The 22,640-nt window shown below is 36.5% G+C and overlaps 2 protein-coding genes across 2 annotated transcripts; one reads left to right on the top strand and one right to left on the bottom strand.

The window, feature by feature from the left end:
* The first annotated feature begins 1,107 nt into the window (after positions 1-1,107).
* On the top strand, positions 1,108-9,283 carry LOC110804777 (protein DETOXIFICATION 44, chloroplastic). The gene is made up of 13 exons (XM_022010386.2): positions 1,108-1,431; positions 1,529-1,650; positions 2,355-2,513; positions 2,619-2,752; positions 3,220-3,355; positions 4,084-4,180; positions 4,292-4,392; positions 4,943-5,106; positions 6,489-6,560; positions 6,671-6,787; positions 8,219-8,314; positions 8,407-8,528; positions 8,752-9,283. The coding sequence occupies exons 1-13, from the start codon at positions 1,172-1,174 to the stop codon at positions 8,801-8,803; spliced, it is 1,632 nt and encodes a 543-aa protein (XP_021866078.2). The 5' UTR covers positions 1,108-1,171; the 3' UTR covers positions 8,804-9,283.
* A 188-nt stretch (positions 9,284-9,471) lies between these two features.
* LOC110804783 (dehydration-responsive element-binding protein 2A-like) lies at positions 9,472-10,690 on the bottom strand. Its single transcript, XM_022010393.2, has one exon. It carries the CDS (start codon positions 10,491-10,493, stop codon positions 9,582-9,584), a length of 912 nt encoding a protein of 303 aa, XP_021866085.1. The 5' UTR covers positions 10,494-10,690; the 3' UTR covers positions 9,472-9,581.
* Positions 10,691-22,640: the final 11,950 nt, after the last annotated feature.

Raw genomic sequence — 22,640 nt, 5'->3', positions numbered from 1 at the left:
CTTAGATGTAGTCTCACCCTATTTTCTGACATTACCTCGTGAACAATAGTTTTGTTCGACCGTCGTCTTCGGCCATATTATATGGGTTACAGAATCAAGTTGCATGCCCAGGAGAGAGAAAGTCAAAAAGAGGATAACTCATAGTTCATCGGATGAGGGAGACCGAACACATTTGTCGAAGATACTCCATGAACTAAGGAGGTTCTCCGTTGATTACATCGATTGTCAGCATCGACGTCCAAAAACAGTAGATAACAACGGTGGATGTCTTGTATGTCATTAATGGTCTTCTTGATAATTGGTGGTGCTGCCGGAGTAGTGAGATACTAAAGAGGGGGAAAGCAACAAATGGGGGAGGAGAGATAGAATCAGTTAATAGGAGGTGAAGGGGAGGTAATTGAGAAGGGGGTAAATAATAAGGGTAGAATAGGAAAATGAGTGATAAATATGGCGTTTTTGCTTAATAATAAGGCGTTAAATAACAAATCACTATAAATACCAATACAATTGTGATCATTTGTACTCCGTAACAACTTATACACAGGTAATACATTTATTTTGTAAACTTCCTATCAGATAGTAAAAAAACTCTCAATTTCTTTCGATTACCTCACACTAGACCTGGTTATTGGACAGGGTAGTCCAATGGATATAGGGTTAGGGTCAAGTTAATAGGGCTTTTATTGGGCAGGGCTCTTATTGGACAGGGCCTTTATTGGACAGGGTCATTATAGGGTCAAATTTATACTACAATTATTTTGAAAATTAAAATAGTAATGATACAAAAAATTACGTGTATAGCTTCGTATTTACTTGTACTTGCACATGGCTCTTTTGTTTTTCATTTTTTATTGCTCGTTTATTGACCCGCCCACTAATGACCCGCTATTGACCCGCAACCCGCTTTTGACCCGCCCATTATCGACCCGCTAAAAATGATCCTTTCAATACCCGACCCTCTTTTAACCCGCATCGACCCTGACCCGCCCCGCCCGATAACCAGGTCTACCTCACACCATAGTTCACCAATTTCCAAGTTTTAACTTGTTGTTGGTCTCGTTTCCTTCCCCAAGTCGTCCATCCGTTAAATTAGTTGCTAACCTTCCATTTCACACTATTTTAAAAAAACTAAAATATTGTGATCCAATTCTGTGAGTTGCAGAATAAAGAAATGGCAGCAGCAGCTTCTCCTCTTTGCTATCATCTCTTCTGCACTCACTCACACTCCCGCCATTACAATCACCACAGGCAAATTTCTCCATTTTCGCGCACAAATCCTTACTTCAATTCTTATTTTCCCAAACGAAACCCTAATTCCCCTTTTCGTTTTCGAGCTCTCCCCAAATCCAAGGACCCCAAGTCCTCAACTCCTCCACTTTCTCCTTCTTCTTCTCCCTCTAATTTTTTCTTTCTGCCACTTCTCCGCTTCAGGTGCTACTCAATATCAAAACTTCATGACAAAAAATATAGTAATTCTGTAATATTTTTTTATTTTTGATTGAATTTTTATTTATTGTGAAAATTGTAGAGATGCAGTTAAATTGGACGATCTTGGTCGGGAGATGTTGTCAATTGCGTTGCCGGCGCTTTTGGCTTTAGCTGCTGATCCCATCACTTCTCTTGTCGACACTGCTTTTGTTGGTCATTTGGGTATTTACAATTTCCCCCCTTTTTGGCATTTTTGTTTGAATTATATCATTAATTTGTATGTATGATGGCGATTTTTTGCATTTTAAAGTAAGGGTCTTAATGAAATCTTTCTCTTTGTTAAACGTTCGTCCAAAAGTCCAATTTTGTGTATATGCAACTTTGACATGATTAATTGGTGCTAAGAGGCTTGCTTTAAGCTTAGTTTTTGTAATTGTAAGGAAGTTGATTGCGTATTCATGATCAATAATGATCAATCAGCTTTTAAAAAATGGGATATCAATAACAACGAATGTAAGCTAGTGATCAACTCATCCACTAAAGTTAGCAATTAGAGTGAATCGGTCGTGCTTCTATGTTTGTATCTATGTTGATTTTTAATATTCAACAGAAAGGATGATAAATGATATTGCATGAAAAACTCATAATGTCATTTCATGTTTGTATTTTCTTTCAACATTTTTGGTTCTTGTTTGGATTCAGTTATCATGTCATGCCAGAGATTAGCATCTATATCACCGACCTAGTGCACAAAGGATATTCTTGTGGACAGGTTTGTGAATAGATGGTATTGTTGTTCCTTGCAATTTGGGAACAAAGTATTAAGTCATTTTCTTGTGTAAGTGAAATTCATGCTTAGGAGTTCGCATAGTATTATATCAAAGTGGTTTATTTGAAAGTTAGCTTTTTCCTTTGTCATGCTACAGGTTCAGTTGAATTAGCAGCTGTTGGTGTGTCAGTATCAGTGTTTAACTTGGTATCAAAATTGTTTAATGTCCCGTTGCTCAATGTGACAACTTCCTTTGTTGCTGAAGAGCAGGCATTGGTCAGTGTGCAAAATGAAAATTCTATTCAAGCTGGCCAAGGTATTCACTCAAGTAAAGGTCCTTCAAGGTCTATATTCTCTATGGAGCTCTCGTGTTTGTTTTAACAACATAGTTTTGTTTTAATCTCATATTGGTATGTTGCAGATTATGGAGAAAGGAAAAAAGCCCTTCCTTCAGTGTCTTCATCTTTAGTTCTTGCTGCTGGCCTTGGATTGGCTGAAGCCGTGGCACTTTCAGTTGGATCGGGATCTCTAATGAATATTATGGGTATATCTGTTGTATGTGTGCCTTGGCTATATGTTCCTTTTATGCTTCTGTTACTTCACTTTGATTGAAGAACCCTTTTTATTAATTTTCCTTTTTTTGATTCTAGTTCACTTTTTTGTGTGGGTGAGTTTAATTTTTGGACATCAATTGTTCATAAGGTGCGGCGCTCACAGGGAACATTCTCATTCATTTTGCATTATTGCTGCATCATGCTTCAAATAAATGATTAAGTCTTCTAGTAGTGTTTTGATGAATGTGTAATGACATGAAGTTGCATGGTTAACTGGGTAGTTCCTCCTTGACGTTATTGTTAAGTTCAATTTTCAAGCAGTTACATGCATACGCAGTTTGCTCATGTCTTTCAGACCTTTGAATATTTGTAATTATGGTGTTTCTGTCCTGTACACCTCGAGCTCTCCCCTTACCAATCAACATTTTAAATCGTTTGTAAATAACAAATGCATGTGTTATGTTGTAGGATTCACCAATGCGCCAGCCAGCAGAGGAGTTCCTTACAATGAGGGCTTTTGGTGCTCCTCCTATTGTCATTGCACTTGCTGCACAAGGAACTTTCCGAGGACTAAAAGATACTAAAACACCTTTGTATGCAATTGGTGCGTATTTTAATGACATTCCTTCTATGAAAATATTAAAGTATGTCAGTATCATGCATCTCCTTTCTTCCAAATTCTCAGCAACCTCCCTACTTTTTCGCGCATTGTGCTCAAAACCTTAGAAAGAGTAGATTCATGAGAACACTTGTGATCTGTGCTAAAGGTGCTTAGTAGTGAAGAATATGATATTCTATTTTTATAGTGCTCTCCTCTATCCGTCTTCCCTCTCTCTTCCACGCTCTTTTGATTAATAAAGAGGAAACACATAAAGGAAGAAATACTGTTTAGATTATTTCTTCACCTGTCGTTTATTCATTTTTCAAATGTGTCAAGAGCCATATGATTTCAACTTGTTCATTACACTGTGAAAATCATGATGGTTCTGTTGACCGTTTTGTATTTATAACTCGCACTTTGTCAACTAAATTATGGGATATATATGATTGGCTAGTATTACTGTTAGTTGGCAAATGTATAGGTTACAGTCACATTATTGTTAGACTTCCCATACAGTCAAGTCATCTAAAAGCCAAAGAGCCTGATGACTGATTAGCAGCAACTGTGTATAAGGATTTTGCATGCTTACAGTTTGCTGACTGTGCTCATGGTTGAAGATTTACTAAAGAAAATTGTGTCTTACTCAGTTATTCATTTAAGTTTTTAAGGTTATTTGTTTTTTTTGGTTTTCCCTTTTTTCCCCCTGTCCAACACATGCTTTCTATTGGCAGGAGCCGGAAACCTACTCAATGCAATTCTAGACCCGATCTTGATATTTTTCTTAGGCTTTGGAATTGGTGGTGCTGCAATAGCCACTGTGATATCTGAGTAGGTCATTGTGTAGTACAGCATTTCAACTCTGGAATTATGAAAGAAACCATTTTCCTTCCCTTTTTTCATGAAACTCTATTGTACTAATGTTTTTGCTTTTCCTATCAGATATTTGATAGCCTCTATCCTACTCTGGAAGTTGAATGGAGAATTATCTTTGACTTCTCCAAATATTGACGGTGGAAGATTTATCCAGTATCTTAAATCAGGTGGGCTCCTGCTGCGAAAATCTTGGTTTTTATCAATTTCTCATATTTACCAGTCTAACTTTATTAGTTAAGAGATGAAATAATTAAATAGTTATGTTGGAGCTGGAGAGTATGTAGCAAGACTTGCTGGCAGGCTTTACAGGATTTGTATATGTTTATATTGGATGCTTCGGTCATTGAAACAACTTTAATTTATGTTCATATTCCTATTTTTTGTTGAAATTTGAAAGATTGGCTGGCAGCCCATTAGCTGTACTGTTGCGTGAGTAATAGCTAGAACTCTTGCACATATGATGACCATATACAAGTAATTGACCTGTATCTTAATTACTTCCCTTGGTTGTGAAAATTTAGTGGGAGAATATAGCCATTTAGGAACCAGAGTGGTATAGCACTATAACTATTCTAGTTTACACAATAGTTTTCCTATCAAGCTTATATCTTTCACTGGAAAAATATGCATATGTACTTGTGATTACATAGTAGCCTCGTAAGCTGTAACTGTAAGTAGTAAATCCCCTCAGTGCATATTCTTTTATTGAATCTACAGGAGGGCTTTTGATTGGAAGGACCTTATCAGTACTTGTTCCCTTGACATTAGCTACATCTATGGCAGCGAGGGAAGGTCCCGTTCCAATGGCTGGTTATCAAATTTGTGTGGAAATTTGGATGACGATATCATTGTTGACTGATGCTTTGGCACTTGCTGGACAGGTAAACTCCCCCACCCAAAAGGAAAAAAAAAGTGAAGCAATATTTTGTTTGTGTAGTATATTGGATACAAATCCTACTATGGATATTGTACATTTGACATGTTTCACATGTTGCCAAGGACATTTTTGTACTCCGTATGTCTGATCCTATTTTTTATGCATTTGTTCCTATGTTTGCAAAAGAAAAAAAATGTGTTCATTGTATGTAAGCTCTCATATTTGGCTTTTACCTATCTATGTATGGGAATTTGATGAATCTATGAAGATCATATATTCATAGTCTTCTTGCCGGTATCCTCGTAGACCTTTCTTGAGTTGCGTTCATGATGGGTAGTAGAAGTTATTGAAGCTTTTTCTTGGATATTATGAAATCTATGGCATTTTCACATGGATAAACTTTGGTTCTTGTAGAAATAGGTTAATTAGCTAAAGAAAAGGTTTTTTCGCTTTCCTTGCTTGCACTGCAGGAGTACCTTTCAACCTTATTTGTAACAACTAAAGTTCCGGACATAAATGTGTATCATGTGGTGTCAACTTGTAATAAACAGAGTCTATAAATGGTAATTCAGACTGGGTCAGCATAGAGTCCTCTATGTTTACCACTTTGGATGATGACAACTTCTGGAAGCACTACTTGTAGGTTCAAGTGAGTAAGAGTTGTCACAACTAGTCTGTTGTGGTATTTTGTTTAGTTGCACTTATGGAAGCAATATTTTCTTACAGGCAGTTTGGATTGTTTTTTTTTATTATTTTTTTAGGTATTTACGATTGCTTTTGAGTGGTCATCATTTCTTTCCTGCTGTGAAGGTCTGCAAAGGGGAAACCTGATAAGAAAAAAGTTTGGCTTTGATCTATAAATTCGTTACAGCATTATTAGACCATACAAGTCCACAACTGAAACTATATTTCTAACATTGAGTAAATTTGCCCCTTATTGAACTGAAACATATATGTTAGAGCTCAACGTGGTGGGTAGGTTTCAGATGAAAAATAGATTATGTGTATAACATAAGATCAAACTCAAAGCTGCTAGCCTGCTAAAGATCTCATTTTTGAAAGTCGTCACTTGTCACTAGTTTTTTCAACTAATCAGTAAGTATCAATCAGTTCATGAATGGATAGTTGGGATGTACATGTAATTGATGCATGGCATTAAAGTAGCCTTTGTCTTGGCTACATTCTCTTAAATTAAGTATAGAAATCTCATCATATTTCCATACTCCAGATGTTGATGCTGTTATCATATTTTTAGTATCTGTTTTTAACTGTTAATCTTAGGGGTTCTTTGTGGCTCGAGCTGGCTGCTAGTTGAAATCTTAGGTCTATTAATTTTTCAGTTAAATGAAGCCTCTATTTCATCTTTTGACTTCTTTCTTTTTACAGGCTCTTCTGGCTGGTGGTTACTCCCAGGGTAATTATGTGCAGGCACGCCAAGTTGTTTATAGAGTGCTGCAGGTTTGAACTACCCCCCCCCCCCCCCCCCCCCCAGTTTTTCTTTGATAGGCTCTTCTCCTTTGATTCCTTAAACTTACAAAGTATCATTTTTGTACTGAAATCATGTGCAGATAGGCTTTATAATTGGAATGGGTTTGGCTGTCGTGTTGTTTCTTGGTTTTGGAGTGCTTCTGAACTTGTTCACCTCAGATGCAGAAGTCCTGAAAGTTGCCTGGTCTGGCATCTGGGTACGATTTTTTTTTTTTTTTTGGAATAACCCATCTACTTATTGCTCTTGGATCCCCTGCCTGTTCCTTATTGACTGGTGAATTATGGTCTTAAAATACTTATGGCAGCTTGAACTGCTGTGTGACACTACTATGACTGTTTGCGAGTTCGCTCCTTTCCCCCCTGTACATAGTCTCTGTTAACTCAGTTAAGACTAGTATGCATCTATCTTATAGGATTCAGGAGAACTCAAAAGCCAATATGACGTATTAATATAAAAACATCACGCTGTGTTTGTGTTTTCAATTTCCTTTGCTGCAGTCTGCAGTTCATGCTTATCTGTTTCGCGTAGGCAGAATCTATTCGTATAGGAAGAGTGGCAGCCAGTTTATACTTGGGTTCTTAAACCGAGTGGTTTTGGCCCCTATTTAAACTTGTCTATATTGGTTGGTTTTGTTGTCTTTCTCCTGCGGAAGTTATAAGCGACATACAGAATAGTTGTTTTGAATATTTGCATTATAAGTTATACCAACATTGACGTACATATATTCCCTCCATTTTTTTGGTACCCATTTACTGCAGACTCTTGTTTCGAGGAATGGTGAGTGGGTGTAAAAAAAAGGTTGAAAAAATAAGAGATAATAAATTAATGAGTAATAGTGGGTAATATAGGAGAGAGATGATAAAAATGTGTAATTATTATGGTGGGTACATAAAAAAACCCGGAGGGAGTAGTTGTTTTGAATATTTGGAATTTTGGATTATATAAGTATACCACTTCGACGTACAGGATAGTTGTTTTCAATATTTGCACTGCTAGTTATACCACCTCTTCACATTATAAGTTCCTTTTCTTCCTTTTGGATGTATGTTATTACCCTGTTGCCTTGTGGGCGAACGATGTAATTAAAATGTAGATATATTTTGCCAGGGTTACTTGGGTCGTCCAGCTTAGTGTGAAGTGCATGAACTGTCCATACTATCCATTAGCACATCAAGTCAAAGGAAAATCTAGATAGTTTAGAAAGCTCTGGACTCTAGATGTGCACCTTTATCCACTACTTATTTTAAGTAGAGCATGGTCTGGTCTATTGCATTTTAAATGACAAGAGAAATGGTCATCTTGATACTAAAGACGTGCCCCCAAAGATGAATTAACCCAATGTACATACATGCCTGTGTATTGTATTTTTTCTGCTGCGCCAATTTCTTCTCTATGTGTTTGCAGTTTATATTCTGGTGTTTCCAACTTCCGTGTCTTGTTAATAGGTAAAGCTTTCCGTTATATAAGATACCTGTGACTCTGTGAGGCTGTGGACTTAGCTATATATATGAAGCTTGTTTATCCTAGCTGTTATGAACTTATGATGATATCTATTAAATATATTAACATGAGATCTTTCCTGAACACCATGTATGACGAATCAGATGATATTTCCGCTATTTTGCAGTTTGTTGCTGGATCACAGCCAATCAATGCAATTGCATTTGTTCTTGACGGGCTCTATTACGGGGTTTCAGACTTTGAATATGCTGCCTACTCTATGGTAACATTCATTGATAAGGCAGAATATGAGTTTTGAGTGATACCTTGGATCCATATCTTTATTACCTTTTTTCTATATCTTGTCTGTTGCAGGTTGTAGCTGCATTGATTTCATCGATATTTATGCTAATAGCTGCTCCTGTTTATGGTCTCCCTGGGGTCTGGACAGGGTTATTTCTTTTCATGAGCTTGCGTGTAGTTGCTGGATTTTGGAGGTGCAATTTCTGTATTCGTGTACCAATTATGTGCAATAGATGCTTTTATTCATCATTTGTCTTGGATAATTTCGCTAAATAAGTTTTTAGTGTCATAATTTTTTTGACAGTGTTTTAGTGTCATAATTATGCCTGCTTAATGTTGTAAACTAGAGGGCTTTCAATTTGCTCACATTTTTCCTTATCTATCGTTGTTGATTAAATTTAATAACAATGAATCTAGGTTGGGCACAAAGAGCGGACCATGGATCAGGGTTTGGTCTAATGCGGACTAGGAGAATTGCAGGCGTGCTTCAGTCATGTCCTGGTATAAGGAGGTGCCAGCCTTTGTTAATCAGACTCAGATGACTACTGCCATTGTATTCGGCAGCTCTGGTCTAATGCTGGCATAAGCTCAGAATCAGATTAATATGGCTACTTCCGAGCCCTGTTAGAAGGATTTCCGTCAACTGCATAGGCTTCCGAGCGATGTGATATGTTGCAGCGTTTTTGCTGGAGTTAACAACTTGACACAGTGCCAGCGTCCATTGATTATGCAGTGTAATTCGATCAGTTACAACACACAGTTATTGAGGTGCATACATCTATCTTGATTCTTGACTACTACCTGGAACTGCACATAATTGCTTTTCTCTTTTTACATGTAAATACTGACAGAAAAGTATCATGTTGATATGTTCATTGCTTCCCTGCAGTTCTCCTAGATGTACTCTGATACCAGAAATTTACTATAAGTATGACTTTAAACATCATAATCATTAATCATGTTCTCAGGTTCCGTACAGCTAACGAGAAAAAACAGAAGTTTCTAAAATGCGATGATAAAATTGTAGCATTCTGTGTAATCTGGCCTTCCTGTATGATCCTTCCGCAATGATTAGCAAAATTTATTTGAACCAGAATAGGCAAAATATGAGAAAAACTGAACTGCTAGAACAGAACCTAAGTTTAATTATACTCCGTACTAGTTAATTCATAAGTGTAATCAATTCATCACTGCAACCAACAATATGCTGTGTAACAAATTAGCCTAGAGGTCAGGGAATATGGCTTTCACCATTTCTGGTTGTCTATATCTCTATCAAAGTAAATTAAATCAGTAACATCTCCAAAATCAAAAGAATCTCCGTCGAAGTTGATAAATTCAGTAAAATCTTCATAATCAACAGAATCTCCATTAAAGTTTATCAAACCAGTAGCATCATCCAAATCTGTAGAACCTATGTCCTGCTGCTGCCAACTTCCATATACCATGTCTGGTGAAGAGAGATCATCACCACAATCACGACTTGATGAGTGCTCTATAGCCACGCCATCCATTGATTCAACTAGCAAATCCTTCCAATCTCGAGCACTTATTGCTTCATCTTGTTCTTTCTTCACATCAGCAAAACTGTCAGGCATCCTTTGCAGATCATCAAAACCTTCCTTTGTGGCAGCATCCTTTGCCATATTCGTTCCCTCAGCCTCCAAGAAATTAGGATCATCTTCATCATCACATTCAGCTAGTGAACATGTCATTACAGAATTAACAGATGACCCGCCCGTTGATACAGACCCGTTATCAGGAAAATTGAGAAAGGCAGAAGGCCCATAGAGAACCCGAGCAGCCTCATCATAAGCCCGAGCAGCTTCAATAGCAGTTGAGAAGGTACCAAGCCATAGACGTCTTACTTTACTGCCACTGATTTCTACCTCTCTAGAACACGGTTTACGAATTTCGGCAACCCATTTCCCCCAAACCCTTTGCCTAACACCCCTGTATCTGCAACTCGAGTTCTCTGGACCGCCTTTTCCTCTCATACAACCCCTTCTCGAACCCTTTGGCTTCTGATTCTGCTTTCTTCCAAACTCTGAATCATCCGGTATTTTCTCTCTCCATTTTGCTAGTGTTTCTGAAACTGGAATACGTGCATCTTGCCTCCTTTTCTTCCTTTCAACTTGTTCTTCATTCCCAAACGACATGGTTTAATTTGTTGTTATTACTGTAGTTTTTGATGAATTTATCTGTTTGGGTTTTAAGAGAGGTTTTGCAAAAAGAAAAGACGGAATGTTTGGTTGCCTTGGCCCTCAAGTTGTTTATACTTCTACTAAAACTACAGAAACTAAACAAGCTATCGTACGCAGTACTCGTCGTATTACTACGGAGTATACTCCGTATAACTTAAACACAGAGTAAAAACGGATAAAAGTATGTAAATTGGTGATGACGTGGAAACCTTTTTGTCCCTTTATTTAATTCACTTTAATGCTTGGTAAATAGAAAAGGTGACACGGCGTTGCCTTGGCCGTTGGTTTTGCCTCACGGTTAAGGTTTTGGTTGTCATTGTTTCTGCAAGTTGCACGCATTTCCTTGCGAATCAAGGAACTATTTCCCATTCAAAAGTTACGTACATTATATATTTTTAGGAGTATAATTGATTTAGTACAAACTAGTATAATACCCGTGTGATGCACAATTTACAATCTAGTATGCAAAATATTATACTTGCATGATGTCTAAACTATATTTCTAGATAATTAGTCAAAACAGAGCTTGTAGATATTCTTCTAATTAAAGTTAATCATGGATAGATTTGTTATCGGCCCATTTGTATCTTACTCACTTTGTCCCTTAATACTCGCTCCAGTTTGACCAGCGCGTAATTTTAGGCAATTTAATTGACTTATTAATTTATTGTGAGGTGGAGTAGTTGATAGTTGGGTATTTTTTTTAATATAATTAGTGGAAAATGTGTAAAATAAAAGGGTTGGGATGGGGTAGGGTGGGTGGGAATTGAATTTTTTTAATGTTTTTTTAGGGAGTAAGAAATATATGTGGGTCCATGGTAAAGTGAAAAATGATATAATATTAGTAAATGTATGTCATTTATAGAAATGGGGCGAGTATTAAATGACGCTTTTATAAGAAAAGTGGGGAGAGTATTAAGGGACGGAGGGAGTATTTATTAAAAAATAAAAATAAAACAAATAAGGGTACGTAGATAAAGTTACTTTCTTTCACATTCAATTTAATACTCGTGTCAAATATAAAGTTATCCTCGTATACCCTTTATTTCTATAGTTATACCCACTTAATACTCGTGCCCACCATTTACTTTATTACCTGATCACTTAACACTTACACACAACATGTACTTTATTTAGTTAGAGATGACTTTTAATTAAGGCACGGTGGGTGCAGAGGATTGCCTTTCCACAATCGTACCCACCTAAAACTCTCACCCTTATCCCCACCAGTACCACCCACAATATGTACATTACCCATCTACAAAATAAAATCCATGCTCGCTCCATCACTCACCCTTTTATCCAACTTACCCCAAACCCACCATATGCCCCTTTTTTGGTAGTTTTCAAGTATTTGTCAATTTGGTTGTCTTAATAGAGTAATTGAATAAATAAAAAAGTGTTATAATATGTAGGTTAGTTGCAAAAATGTTATTCATAATCAATTAGATGAAGGATATGCGAGGTGGGAAGGTTCAATCTAAATCCATCAATCTAGTATAGTAACTCGCACAGATTATAATCTAAATATAAATTTATATGAAATCTAAAATATAGTGGTAGGTAATTATCAGCAAAATAAAGCTTATAATTATTCTTCTAATTAAAATTAGTTATAGATGAATTTGTTATTTGCCCATTCGGTTTCTTTATTATTAAAAATGTTGTTTGACAAAATTATTTTTATATCCACTTTTCACCTATGTCAAATGTAAAGCTATTCACATCCGCCCATCATTTGGATAGTCATAACTCCTTAATACCGCCTCATCAACCTCATTACCCGATAACTTAACATCTAACCCCAACATTTACTTTATGCAATTAGAGATGACTTGGGCGGGGCGAAGATTCCACACCCATATGACTGTACCCGCCTTTTAAAACTCTCATCATCATCCCCGCCACTCAAGAACGGGTACCCAACCCTCCCCATCCACATCTCAAGGGTTAAAAATAAAATCATCCCGCTCCATCACCCACCAGTGTATCCACACTACCTCAAACCCACTCTTAGACACAACATTTTTTATAAGAGAGTTTTGAACTTTAAAACTCCATTCTAGGGTCTTGACAAAATCATTGTCTCACTAACGTAATTGGGTAAATAAACAAACATTATAATCAATTTGATGAAGGATGAGCGATGTGGGTGAGTGCAATCTAAAATCCATCTTCGCCCCGTCATTTATGGTAAATACACTTTTAACCCATCACCCACCGAACTTTACAAGTAGACCCTTGAAAAAAGTGATAGAGATAAAACACGTGGTATTTTTATACTAAATAAAATATGGACAAACAAATAAGGACATCCAAAAAAATAGTACGCAATATCTTAGAGACGGAGAGACTTTACATGTCGATGTTCATATATGTGTAACTATTGGCTGGGACATTTTCATGGAAAGATTGCAATGAATCAATATTAAGTGTGTATGGTATCAATCATACTTCGTATTGTATTATACATTTATACGTGTAAGCGTGTAACTGTCCTTAATGCATACCCATTTAGTCATTTTCCTCTTATATGTGAAATGAATCAACTACTCTGATTAGTATGAAATGTTTTAATATGAAATATTATTGTTACAATATTTTTTTTGTCAATATGGTAATATGAAAATTTTACGCAGGAAATAGTTTAATATGGTAATTATTGTTACAATAATTTTTTTTGCTACATTCTATTTAGTATGTGCTTAGTATATTTAGTAATAAAGTCAAAGATATTCTTTTGGTTTATTTTTTTTAATATTAAAAGAGAGATCAATCAATGAGTGACATTTGTCATCACCACATTGATTTCCTCTCTTTTAGTATATTATATATAGATTCTTTGGTCAAACGATATCATCCAGATCAGTACGGAGCAGGGGCAGATTCAGGAATTTATAAATATGGGTCTCAGAAAAAATATTATTTGCTTTATAATTTCTCTATTTGCTCATTTTAGGGAGTTAAAGTTGAACGGTATGTAGTTAAAATATTATAATCGTTATAATAAAATATTTGTAAGGTTTAGGAACTTTAGCTTTTGGGTTTCAATACCTAATGCAAATTATATGGTTAACTTGTTGCGATTTCAAATAAAATGAAGAAAAAAAAAGAGTATATACGACAAGTTTTCATACTTTAAAAGAGATTTTTTATTACAATTGTCGTTGAATAAATTTCACACAACGACACTAATAAAATAAAAATAAAACTAGGAACATCAATTTCAATGTATGGGGCATTATGCTATTATATAATTAGGCCTCTTGAAAGTTCTAAGAAACATGCAACTATAAGTCTATAAAATGGAGTATAAAACATATTACTAATATATCTTATGGCAATTACAAATCATTTTGAAAAAATACATAAGGCTACTAATATTTTGTATTTTGTAAAACCAATATCAAGAAACATTATAGAAACAACAAAATAATAAATGAATAAAAGTGATAAAGAAAAAAACGACAAACAAATGGGAAAAAACATGAAGAATTTAGAGGATCAATAAAGGACAAGTACATGGCAAAATAATGGAAAAAATTCCTGCTTCTACTAAGATTCGAACCCAGGTCTTCTATGTAAAAAATAATCAGCATCCACTAAGCTAGAAGTCCATTTCATTGTTTCTATTACACGTTAATCATTAATATATTTAATATTCAAGTGCAATTAATTACATAAATATCTATTTAACAGCTTTAAAGAAAATGGGGTCCATTTGAACCCCTCCAGGACCATATAGGTCCGCCACTGGTACGAAGTAGTTACATATCTATACTATATTTAATATTCACTCCGTCCCGGAATACTCGCAACGGTTTGACTGGACACGTTTGTCAATGCACAACTTTGACCATCAATATCTTCAATTATATATTATAAAATCTTATAAAATATTAATATTTGAAAATATATTTTAAGATGAAGACAACAATATATTATATGCTAACACTTATTTTCATATGCTATAAATAAAATAGGATGAAAGTGAATTATGTGAATAGTGGAAAAAATCAAACCGTTGCGAGTATTCTGGGACGGAGGGAGTAACATACAAGTTTGCAAGAAATGTAGAGTGTCACGGGTCCCTCATTGAAAATATCTTCCTATTTTATTTTTGAAAATTTCATGTTCTTTTTTTCACCAATTTCACATCCCTTCCCCATCAAAAAATTTCATGCCCCTTCTCCTCCAATAAATTTCATACCCCTTTATCTTTCGTTTTTAATTAATTCCAAGTAATATACCAATTTATATTTCAATCTTCACTGTTTTCTTAGTGAAACACGAAATGAAATATATTTACTCTTTCTTTATGAACTGAAGAATTAAAACTCACTTTTAAAACATAACAAAAGTCGTGCATAACACGAGCTCAATACTAGTTTGTCTTAAAAGTACTCATTTTGTCCCTGGTTAGTTTTTAAATTTCTCACTTTTATTCGGTTTTTATTTTTGACAATAAAAATAATTCATTAATAAAAAGTCATACGACATATCTAAAAGAAATTTGAATTTAACAAATACATAACATATCGAATCAAATAAAGGTTTCCTTCATCAAAACTATGATCGTCGAGTAGATCTTGCACTGTGGACATCTCTCGCACATATTGTTGGAAAATACAACCTTTTCGGAGGGATGATATAACGATTTGTTGTAGTCGCGAATGTGGTTCTCATCTGATTGCATTCGACAAATTGATAACTTTTGCGATCACGTATAATTCTCTACCAATGAACCAATTTCACGGTAGGAGAAAACACAATAAAGAGTCTCCCTCGAATGGAGGAGAAAAAAACCATGTCTTTCGAGGGAGAAAATTAAGATCTTTGTAAAAGAAGGTATCGCTATGGTAAACCTAAAACAAACAAACAAAACAGAAAGAAAGAAAAAGCAACAAAAAAAACTAAGATTGAGGCTTTCTACCGATAAAAATCGATTAAAGCCCCTTTAAAAATCAATTAGAGGCTAGGGTTTGAGAGAGAAGGGGGAGAGAGAAAACAAACAAGCATTCGTCCTAGAGTAGTTGTTATTTTGTTACCACTTTTATTTTGGAAAATGCCCAATTAGTTTAAGGCATCTCTATTTTCACTACCAAAAAGTTAGGGTTTCACAACATATCTTCTAAAACCTTATGTCCGATTATAAATAATCTGAGATAGAGGGAGTATCAATTATAGAACAAGAATTAAGAGTTTTGTGCATTATTCAAGTCAGTTGGAAAGTTGCAACCAAAGTTCTCTATTTTGTAAATCATGAATGTTGCACTTTACCATGTTTGGCAATTGGCGATTAGTTATCGGTTGGTGCGTGACTAGTCACTTGACTGGTTTGAACTACAATTCGCATTGATTATTTAACTTTTATATTTGTATAAAGATATGTTTGGCTAAACTATTAATGAATACTCTGTATTACTAACAGCTTCAAATCCACAATGCTACCTTCACGAGCCTTAAGCTAAAGTCAAAAGCCAAAAGTTACTTTTTCATTATGGCTTATAAGCAACTCTTTAGCTCGTTGGAAAATCATTTATATGGATATCAACAAGTCGAGCCTTATAATTCGGAGCTGCGTGGAAGGGTGCTAATAGATATGCCCCTTCCATTGATTCCAGGACGCTTCATACCTCTCATGGACGAGAGACTGGGAGAGTTATCGATCTGGATTTATTTACGGTATGAAGGTATCTTTACATTCTATAAATCTTGTGGATGTGTTGGTCACTCGACTAGTAGATGTCTTGTTGATCCAAGAATATCAGAAGGAGATTAAAAGTTGTAGAAGAAGATGGTTTAGAGTCCTTCATGGGCCAACAAATTACCCGTTTTACACTAATTATATTGAAGGCTTACCTGATAGGTTTCGATTCAGAAACATAGGTTTTGATCTTTTTCGATATGAGGAACCCGAAGATTTCAATTCAATGAGAGGTTTCAAGGAGAAGAACCAGACCATGGTTTTCGAAGTTCGGATGAGCAACAATCTAGTGGAGGTACGGAGATTTATTTTACAGGGGAAGAGGACTTTCAAGAAGATCACATGAAGGAGGATACGAGCGAGCAACGAACCCACACCAGATCCGATTAATACAGTCACTATGTCCGCGGGGAGGAGGTTTCGGTTACCTAATGATACACAGTCCCTAGAAGATCTCTGCACACATCATTCCAAGAGGAGGTTAGAAGGAATTGAGAATTTTTACAGAGGGGCGATTTTCGAAACCAGGAGGCAAACCCTAACCCTAACCCTAACCCTAACCCTAACCCTAACCCTAACCTTAACCCACCTTCCAATCACCAAAAAACCAAACACATCCCCAATAGCCAGTCAAGGATCTAGACTATCAGCATCCACTAGTCTAAGCTTATTCGACCCTAGGCTATCTAGAGAACAACACCATTTCTTTCCACAAGGATTTCCAGGTAACTTGCCCCCACCAAGCAAAGCGGGGTTTTTCGACTCTACGTATGAGGTGGAGGAATCATCTATTCGGCGTGAAAGGCCAAAGGGAATGGAGGATAAAGGAGGGGTTGACAGAAGTAGAATTGGTACAACAATACCGAAATTGTTCAACTACCTAAAGATGTGAGGAAATAAGTGTGCCAGTGGTCGTTTGTGTCCAAAGGGAGCCTCCATCTCAATTGCCACTTCCTATCCCAGTCTCCTATCCCTTATTAACCATGCAAGGGTTGTTAGGGAAAGGAACTCAGTGGGATGCTTTAATTCCCCTTTAAGAAATATCATAGAAGCAAGTAGAAGGCCTGCAAGATCGTTGAGTTATTTCAGACTCTCTCAAGTTTCGACCAGAGTCCATCCATATCTGAATGTAGCTCGATCACAGTTTCTTCCATACTCCCCAACTGATTTGGCGCAAACCTTCCGAGTATGCCATTAACGGAGTTTGATCCTCCGAATTCACCGGCTTCCCCAGTTGATCCCTTTGATTTAGTTGACAGGGCATTATTGTCCAATTCGCAGGTTGATTCAGCTGCAAGGAAAAGGAGGAGAAGAGAGGAGAATCAAGAGGCGAGGTCATGCGATGCCAATTTGAAGGTTCGTAAAAGCGAGTTTGACGTCAAATGGGTAGAATCCAAGAGATAAAAAATTCTCCATGGATGGTTCGACAAGGGAGGATTCAAAATTAGGAGAAGAGACGAAAAAGAGAAGTTAAAGATGGTCACTAAAGCAATATCGGATGTGGATATTGCCCGCAAATGTGGTGCCACGGCTTATAATGGAATGGAAGAGTTGGAAAAGAAAAGCCTGAAGAGGGTTGATGAAGACTTTGATCGACCAACTAAGGAGATCAAGAGGAGATGTTGTGAAAACAGAGAGTCAGCAGTGAAGAACCAGGAGGAGGACGAGCTTGATGTGGAGGTACAAGAAACTGAGAAAGCATTTTGGAGTCAATTGTTTCTGTTCAAAAGGGTGAGGTGACTGAACTAGATCAGTCCCCAAAAAAGAAATGAAACTACTCTCTTGGAATTGTAGGGGATTAAATGGCCCACACACCCCTAAATTCTCGTACTTAGTGTGGCTTTGTAGTAAGAAATTTCCTACTCTTTTGTTTGTGTATGAAACTAAAATGTATGTGGATATGTTGTTAGTAGATTAAACGTTTTGAACCCGACTTCCTCTTTTGGGTATGATTCTGATGGAAGTAAAGGTGATCTAGTGGTCTTAGGTTGGACTAATGTAGAAGTTGTTTGTATTGTTCATGCAGATAGGCATGTAATCGTTTGTAATATTTTGGAACGAAATGGGAAAAGTAGACATGTGATCTTTGTGTATGAAGAGCCTAAACTAGAGGATATAAATGGTGTTTGGGCTATTCTTTCTTCGTTTTTTGATAGATACCCAAAGGGTATTTTACTTGGGGATTTTGGAATCTCTTTCAGAGATTTATACTCCGACTTTGGGAAGTAATCACAATGAGGAAATTGATCTAACTATACACCAATTGACCCTTCCAAACCTTAATGCACATGATCAAGATGCTCTCATTGCCCTTTTTACTAGAGTGGAGATAAATGAAGCTATGTTTGACATTCATTGTTCTAAGTCTCCTGGTCCGGATGGGATCACAGCATAATTCTTCACTAAATATTGGGAGATTGTTGGGGATTTGGTAAAAACAAGTATACTCCGTTTCTTTGAGACATGATTCCTTCTAAAGGAATGGAATCAGGCATTGCTGGTTATGATTCCGAAAATTTCTAATCCAGAATTGGCATCACATTTTAGACCAATTAGCTTATGTAATACTATTTACAAATGCCTCTCCAAATGTATAGCGAGAAGAATGAAAAAGGTCTTACCAAAATTGATCTCTAATTTTCAACATGCTTTCAGGTAAATGGATTGAGTTAATTTCGCATTAAATTAGTATTGTATCTTTTAAGACTATGGTTAATGGGAAAGTTTCAGCTTCGTTTAAGCCTAAGTGTGGTTTGCGTCAAGGTGATCCCCTCTCTCCATATTTGTTCCTATTCTGTATGGATATCTTATCAAGAATGCTCTCCTTGCTGAAGATATTAAGCTAATCAAGGGATTAAAGTTACGAGAAGGTCTCCTTCTATTACACATTTATATTTTGCGGATGATGCTATGCTTTTTTAGAACAAACTAGGGAGCTTGCAGTTGCATTATGGAAATATTGGAGAGATTTGGGAGAATTGCTGGGCAACAACTGAAACTGAACAAATCTTTTGTTAAGTTTTCACCTTTGATGAGTAGAGAGCATAAAGAAAATTTTAAAGTTGACTTTTCCATGCCTCAAGTCAATCAGATGGACAACCATCTAGGGGTTCCAATTGATATTCAGGGGAAGAAAGCGGGCAGTTTTCAATTTCTAGTGGATAAGGTTACAAAATATTTTGAATTGGACTACTCTTCATTTTTCCCAACTAGTTAAACTAATCCTTATCCAATCATTCCTTCTTAGTATTTCTTCCCATGTGATGAAGTGTCTCAAGCTCCCAAGTTCAGTGGCTAATAAAATAGACTCTCTTATTAGTAGGTTTTTGTGGGACTGGGTCGAAAGAGAAGGTATTAATTGGGTAAGGAGAGCTATAGTTAATACACCAAAGTCAATGGGAGGATTGGGTATAAGGTCTATTGAACCTCTTAACGATTCTCTTTTACTTAACCAAGCTATGAGACTGCATAATGACCATGATCTCCTTGTGTCGCGTGTCATTTTCAGTCCACAAGGTGTTGTATTTGTAAGAGAAGAAAACAAAGAAATATAAGGAGAGTGGTTTCTATGGGGAGGAGAGGGCTCTATAAAATTCCTATGATTTTTGGAAAGGGCTTGGCATGGAAGATAGGGGATGGGAGGAGTGTGCTAGCAACTAGCTCAACATTGGTTGAAGGGAGGATTCCCGTAGTTAGATCCAATCAAAAGCTAGCTGACTCGAGAAGGTGAAAGGTTAGGGACTTCATAGAGGAATATGAAGTATCTTGGAAATCGTCATTGGCTAGACAAAGTTTTGATTGGAAACATGTGACTGACAATCTAGCTATGAGGCTTTCCCTCGCCCCATCACATGGCTTTTTGTACTGGAAGGACCATCCCTCGGAAAAATTCACTATTAAATCAGGTTATGCTAGGCTAATGGATGAGAGTGAAATGGAGGAGAATGGAATCGCATAAGCAGATTTGAAGACAATTTGTATAATATGGAGATTGAGGATTCTTCCAAAGTGGAAGATGTTTATTCGGAGGATCATGTATATATGATGAGCTAGCAGTTAAAGCTAACCTTTCAAGGAGAGGTATATTGATGTCAATATTTGTTGTGATTATTGTGGATGTTTGGAGGAAAATACGCAACATGTTTTTGGAATTTGTAGTGTGGCTAGACCAGTAGCGGATCTAGAAATTCGAGTTAGCGGGGTCACTATTTAAAAATTGATGAAACTTTCACTAAAATTATGTATTTTAAAAAAAATAATTGAAATTTAACTAAAAAAAAAAAATCAAGTGGGGTCAAGGACCCCTCAAAGAGGTCCATGGCTCCGCCACTGGGCTAGACTTGCTTGGGAAGTCTGTATGCTACATGTTCAATATGAAAATAGTGAACCTATGAATCTTAGAACATGGGTTCAGAGATATATCATGCTCCTTTATAGAAAGGATGGTGTGAATGGTAAGGAGTTGGAAAGCTTCGTGGCTATGCTTTGGAGCCTTTGGGTTACCAGGAACGTAAGGACTTTTAGAGGTCTGGGTGGTCATGCACGGATGGTTCTATCTCAAGCTAATGAAAGCTTGAAACAGTTACAGACGTACCAACAATCTCCATCGTCTTCTATTTCAAATCATGAAAGGGAAGAGACGAATTATATCCCCCCCGGGATTTTATATGGTACAATTGGGAAGTACAAGAGGAGTTTTGTCTAACTTTGTTTTGGAGGTGGACGGGTCGTGGGATTAAAGAACAAAGAAAGCAGGATGGGGTTGCGCTTACAAGTTAGAAGACAATAACTACTATATTGATGGGGGTGGAAGCTATGGTTCTACTACGTCAGCTCTACAAACGGAGGCGGGAGCATGTATCAGCGGGATAAATTGGGCAAAGAAACAACGCATTTGCAATATAATGGTTTTTAAAGACTCCATGATCCTAGTGATGAATCTGAAGCGTGGCTCGGGACAAGAAGTACAAATCATTTGGGAAGCTCAGGAGATCAAGAAGGTTGCAACCTCGTTTGATGCCTGCTTAATTCTTAAAACGGATAGAACCAAAGTCGATAAAGCTCATGTGATTGCCAACAATTGCCGAAGAAAAGAAATTTCTTTTAGTAATAGGATTTAATTTTCGTCAGTTTGCCATTATCAAAAAAAAAAAAAAAAAAACAAGTCGAGCCATGTATATTTAGATGTTCAAGTTAAATTTGATAAGAAATTTTCAAGCTCGAGCTCAACCGAGCTTCTATTTTCCTTATTTAGACTTGGCTCATTTAAGCTTTTTATTGCCCAAGTTTGTATCAGAACTCACGGGTAGCTATTTAAATTCAAGATAATGTTAAAAGTTCCTTTGTATATATGTCTCACTAAATAGCTTGAATGTCTGAAAAATGTGCCCAACCTTGGAGATGTCTTGAGTGATGTTTAGATTACTTTTGATCGGCTAGAAACCATTACTTGTATATACAACCTTTTTGGAAGGGACGATATAACGATGTGTTGTAGTTGCATTGGTGGTTCATCTGATTACATTCGAGAAATTGATAACTTTTGGGATCCTGCCTAATTCTCTACCAATGAACCAATTTCACGGTAATCCATTAGATATGCGATCCTAGACAAAGAAAACACCAGAAAAAGTCTCTCTCGAAAGGAGGAGAAAAAAACTCAATCTTTCGAGGGAGAAAAGATCCTCGCGAAAGGAGGAAGCGTTATTGTAAACCTAAAAACAAACAAACAAAACAGAAGAAAAAACAACAAAAAATAAAGATTGGGGCTTTTCACTGGTAAAAACCGATAAAAGCCCCTTAAAAAATTAATTGGAGGCTAGGGTTTGAGAGAGAAAAGAAGAGAGAAAATAAACAAGCATCCGTCTGAGAGTAGTTGTTAGGGATGGCAATGGGTAGGGTCTGGGTAGGGTCTAGTAATACCCGGACCCGGACCCTAACTTTTTGACATATACCCATACCCTACCCTTACCCTATAGGGTCTAAAATTTTAAGACCCTTACCCGGACCCTATGGGTCCGACAGGGTATGGGTAGGGTCTAGGGTCTTATGCGGATCCGCGTTAAACTATAACTTTTATTTCCTTTTTTGTATGCAATTATACGTAATATAAAAAAATAATACAAGAACAACGATTAATAAGACATTTTAAAACAAATAAATAGCTAGTCTTCAAAAATTATCCTTGTCTTTCCTTAAACACAATACATTTTAAAGTACGAAGCTCATAAGTTACAAAATCCCACATTCTTAACTACACAACATTAAGTTAATAAATAGTCAGTACTTTAGTAGTAGTTATCGTCCATATCATCATCAAGATCCTACAAAAAAAGTGAAGTACATAAAAATAACAAAATTTAAGCGGGTCTACATATAGGGTATGGGTAGGGTAT

Source organism: Spinacia oleracea, chromosome 6, assembly GCF_020520425.1.
Source record: "Spinacia oleracea cultivar Varoflay chromosome 6, BTI_SOV_V1, whole genome shotgun sequence".
NCBI lineage: Eukaryota > Viridiplantae > Streptophyta > Magnoliopsida > Caryophyllales > Amaranthaceae > Spinacia > Spinacia oleracea.
The sequence above is the reverse complement of the archived record's forward strand: the minus strand, read 5'-3'. Positions and strand labels throughout refer to the sequence as shown.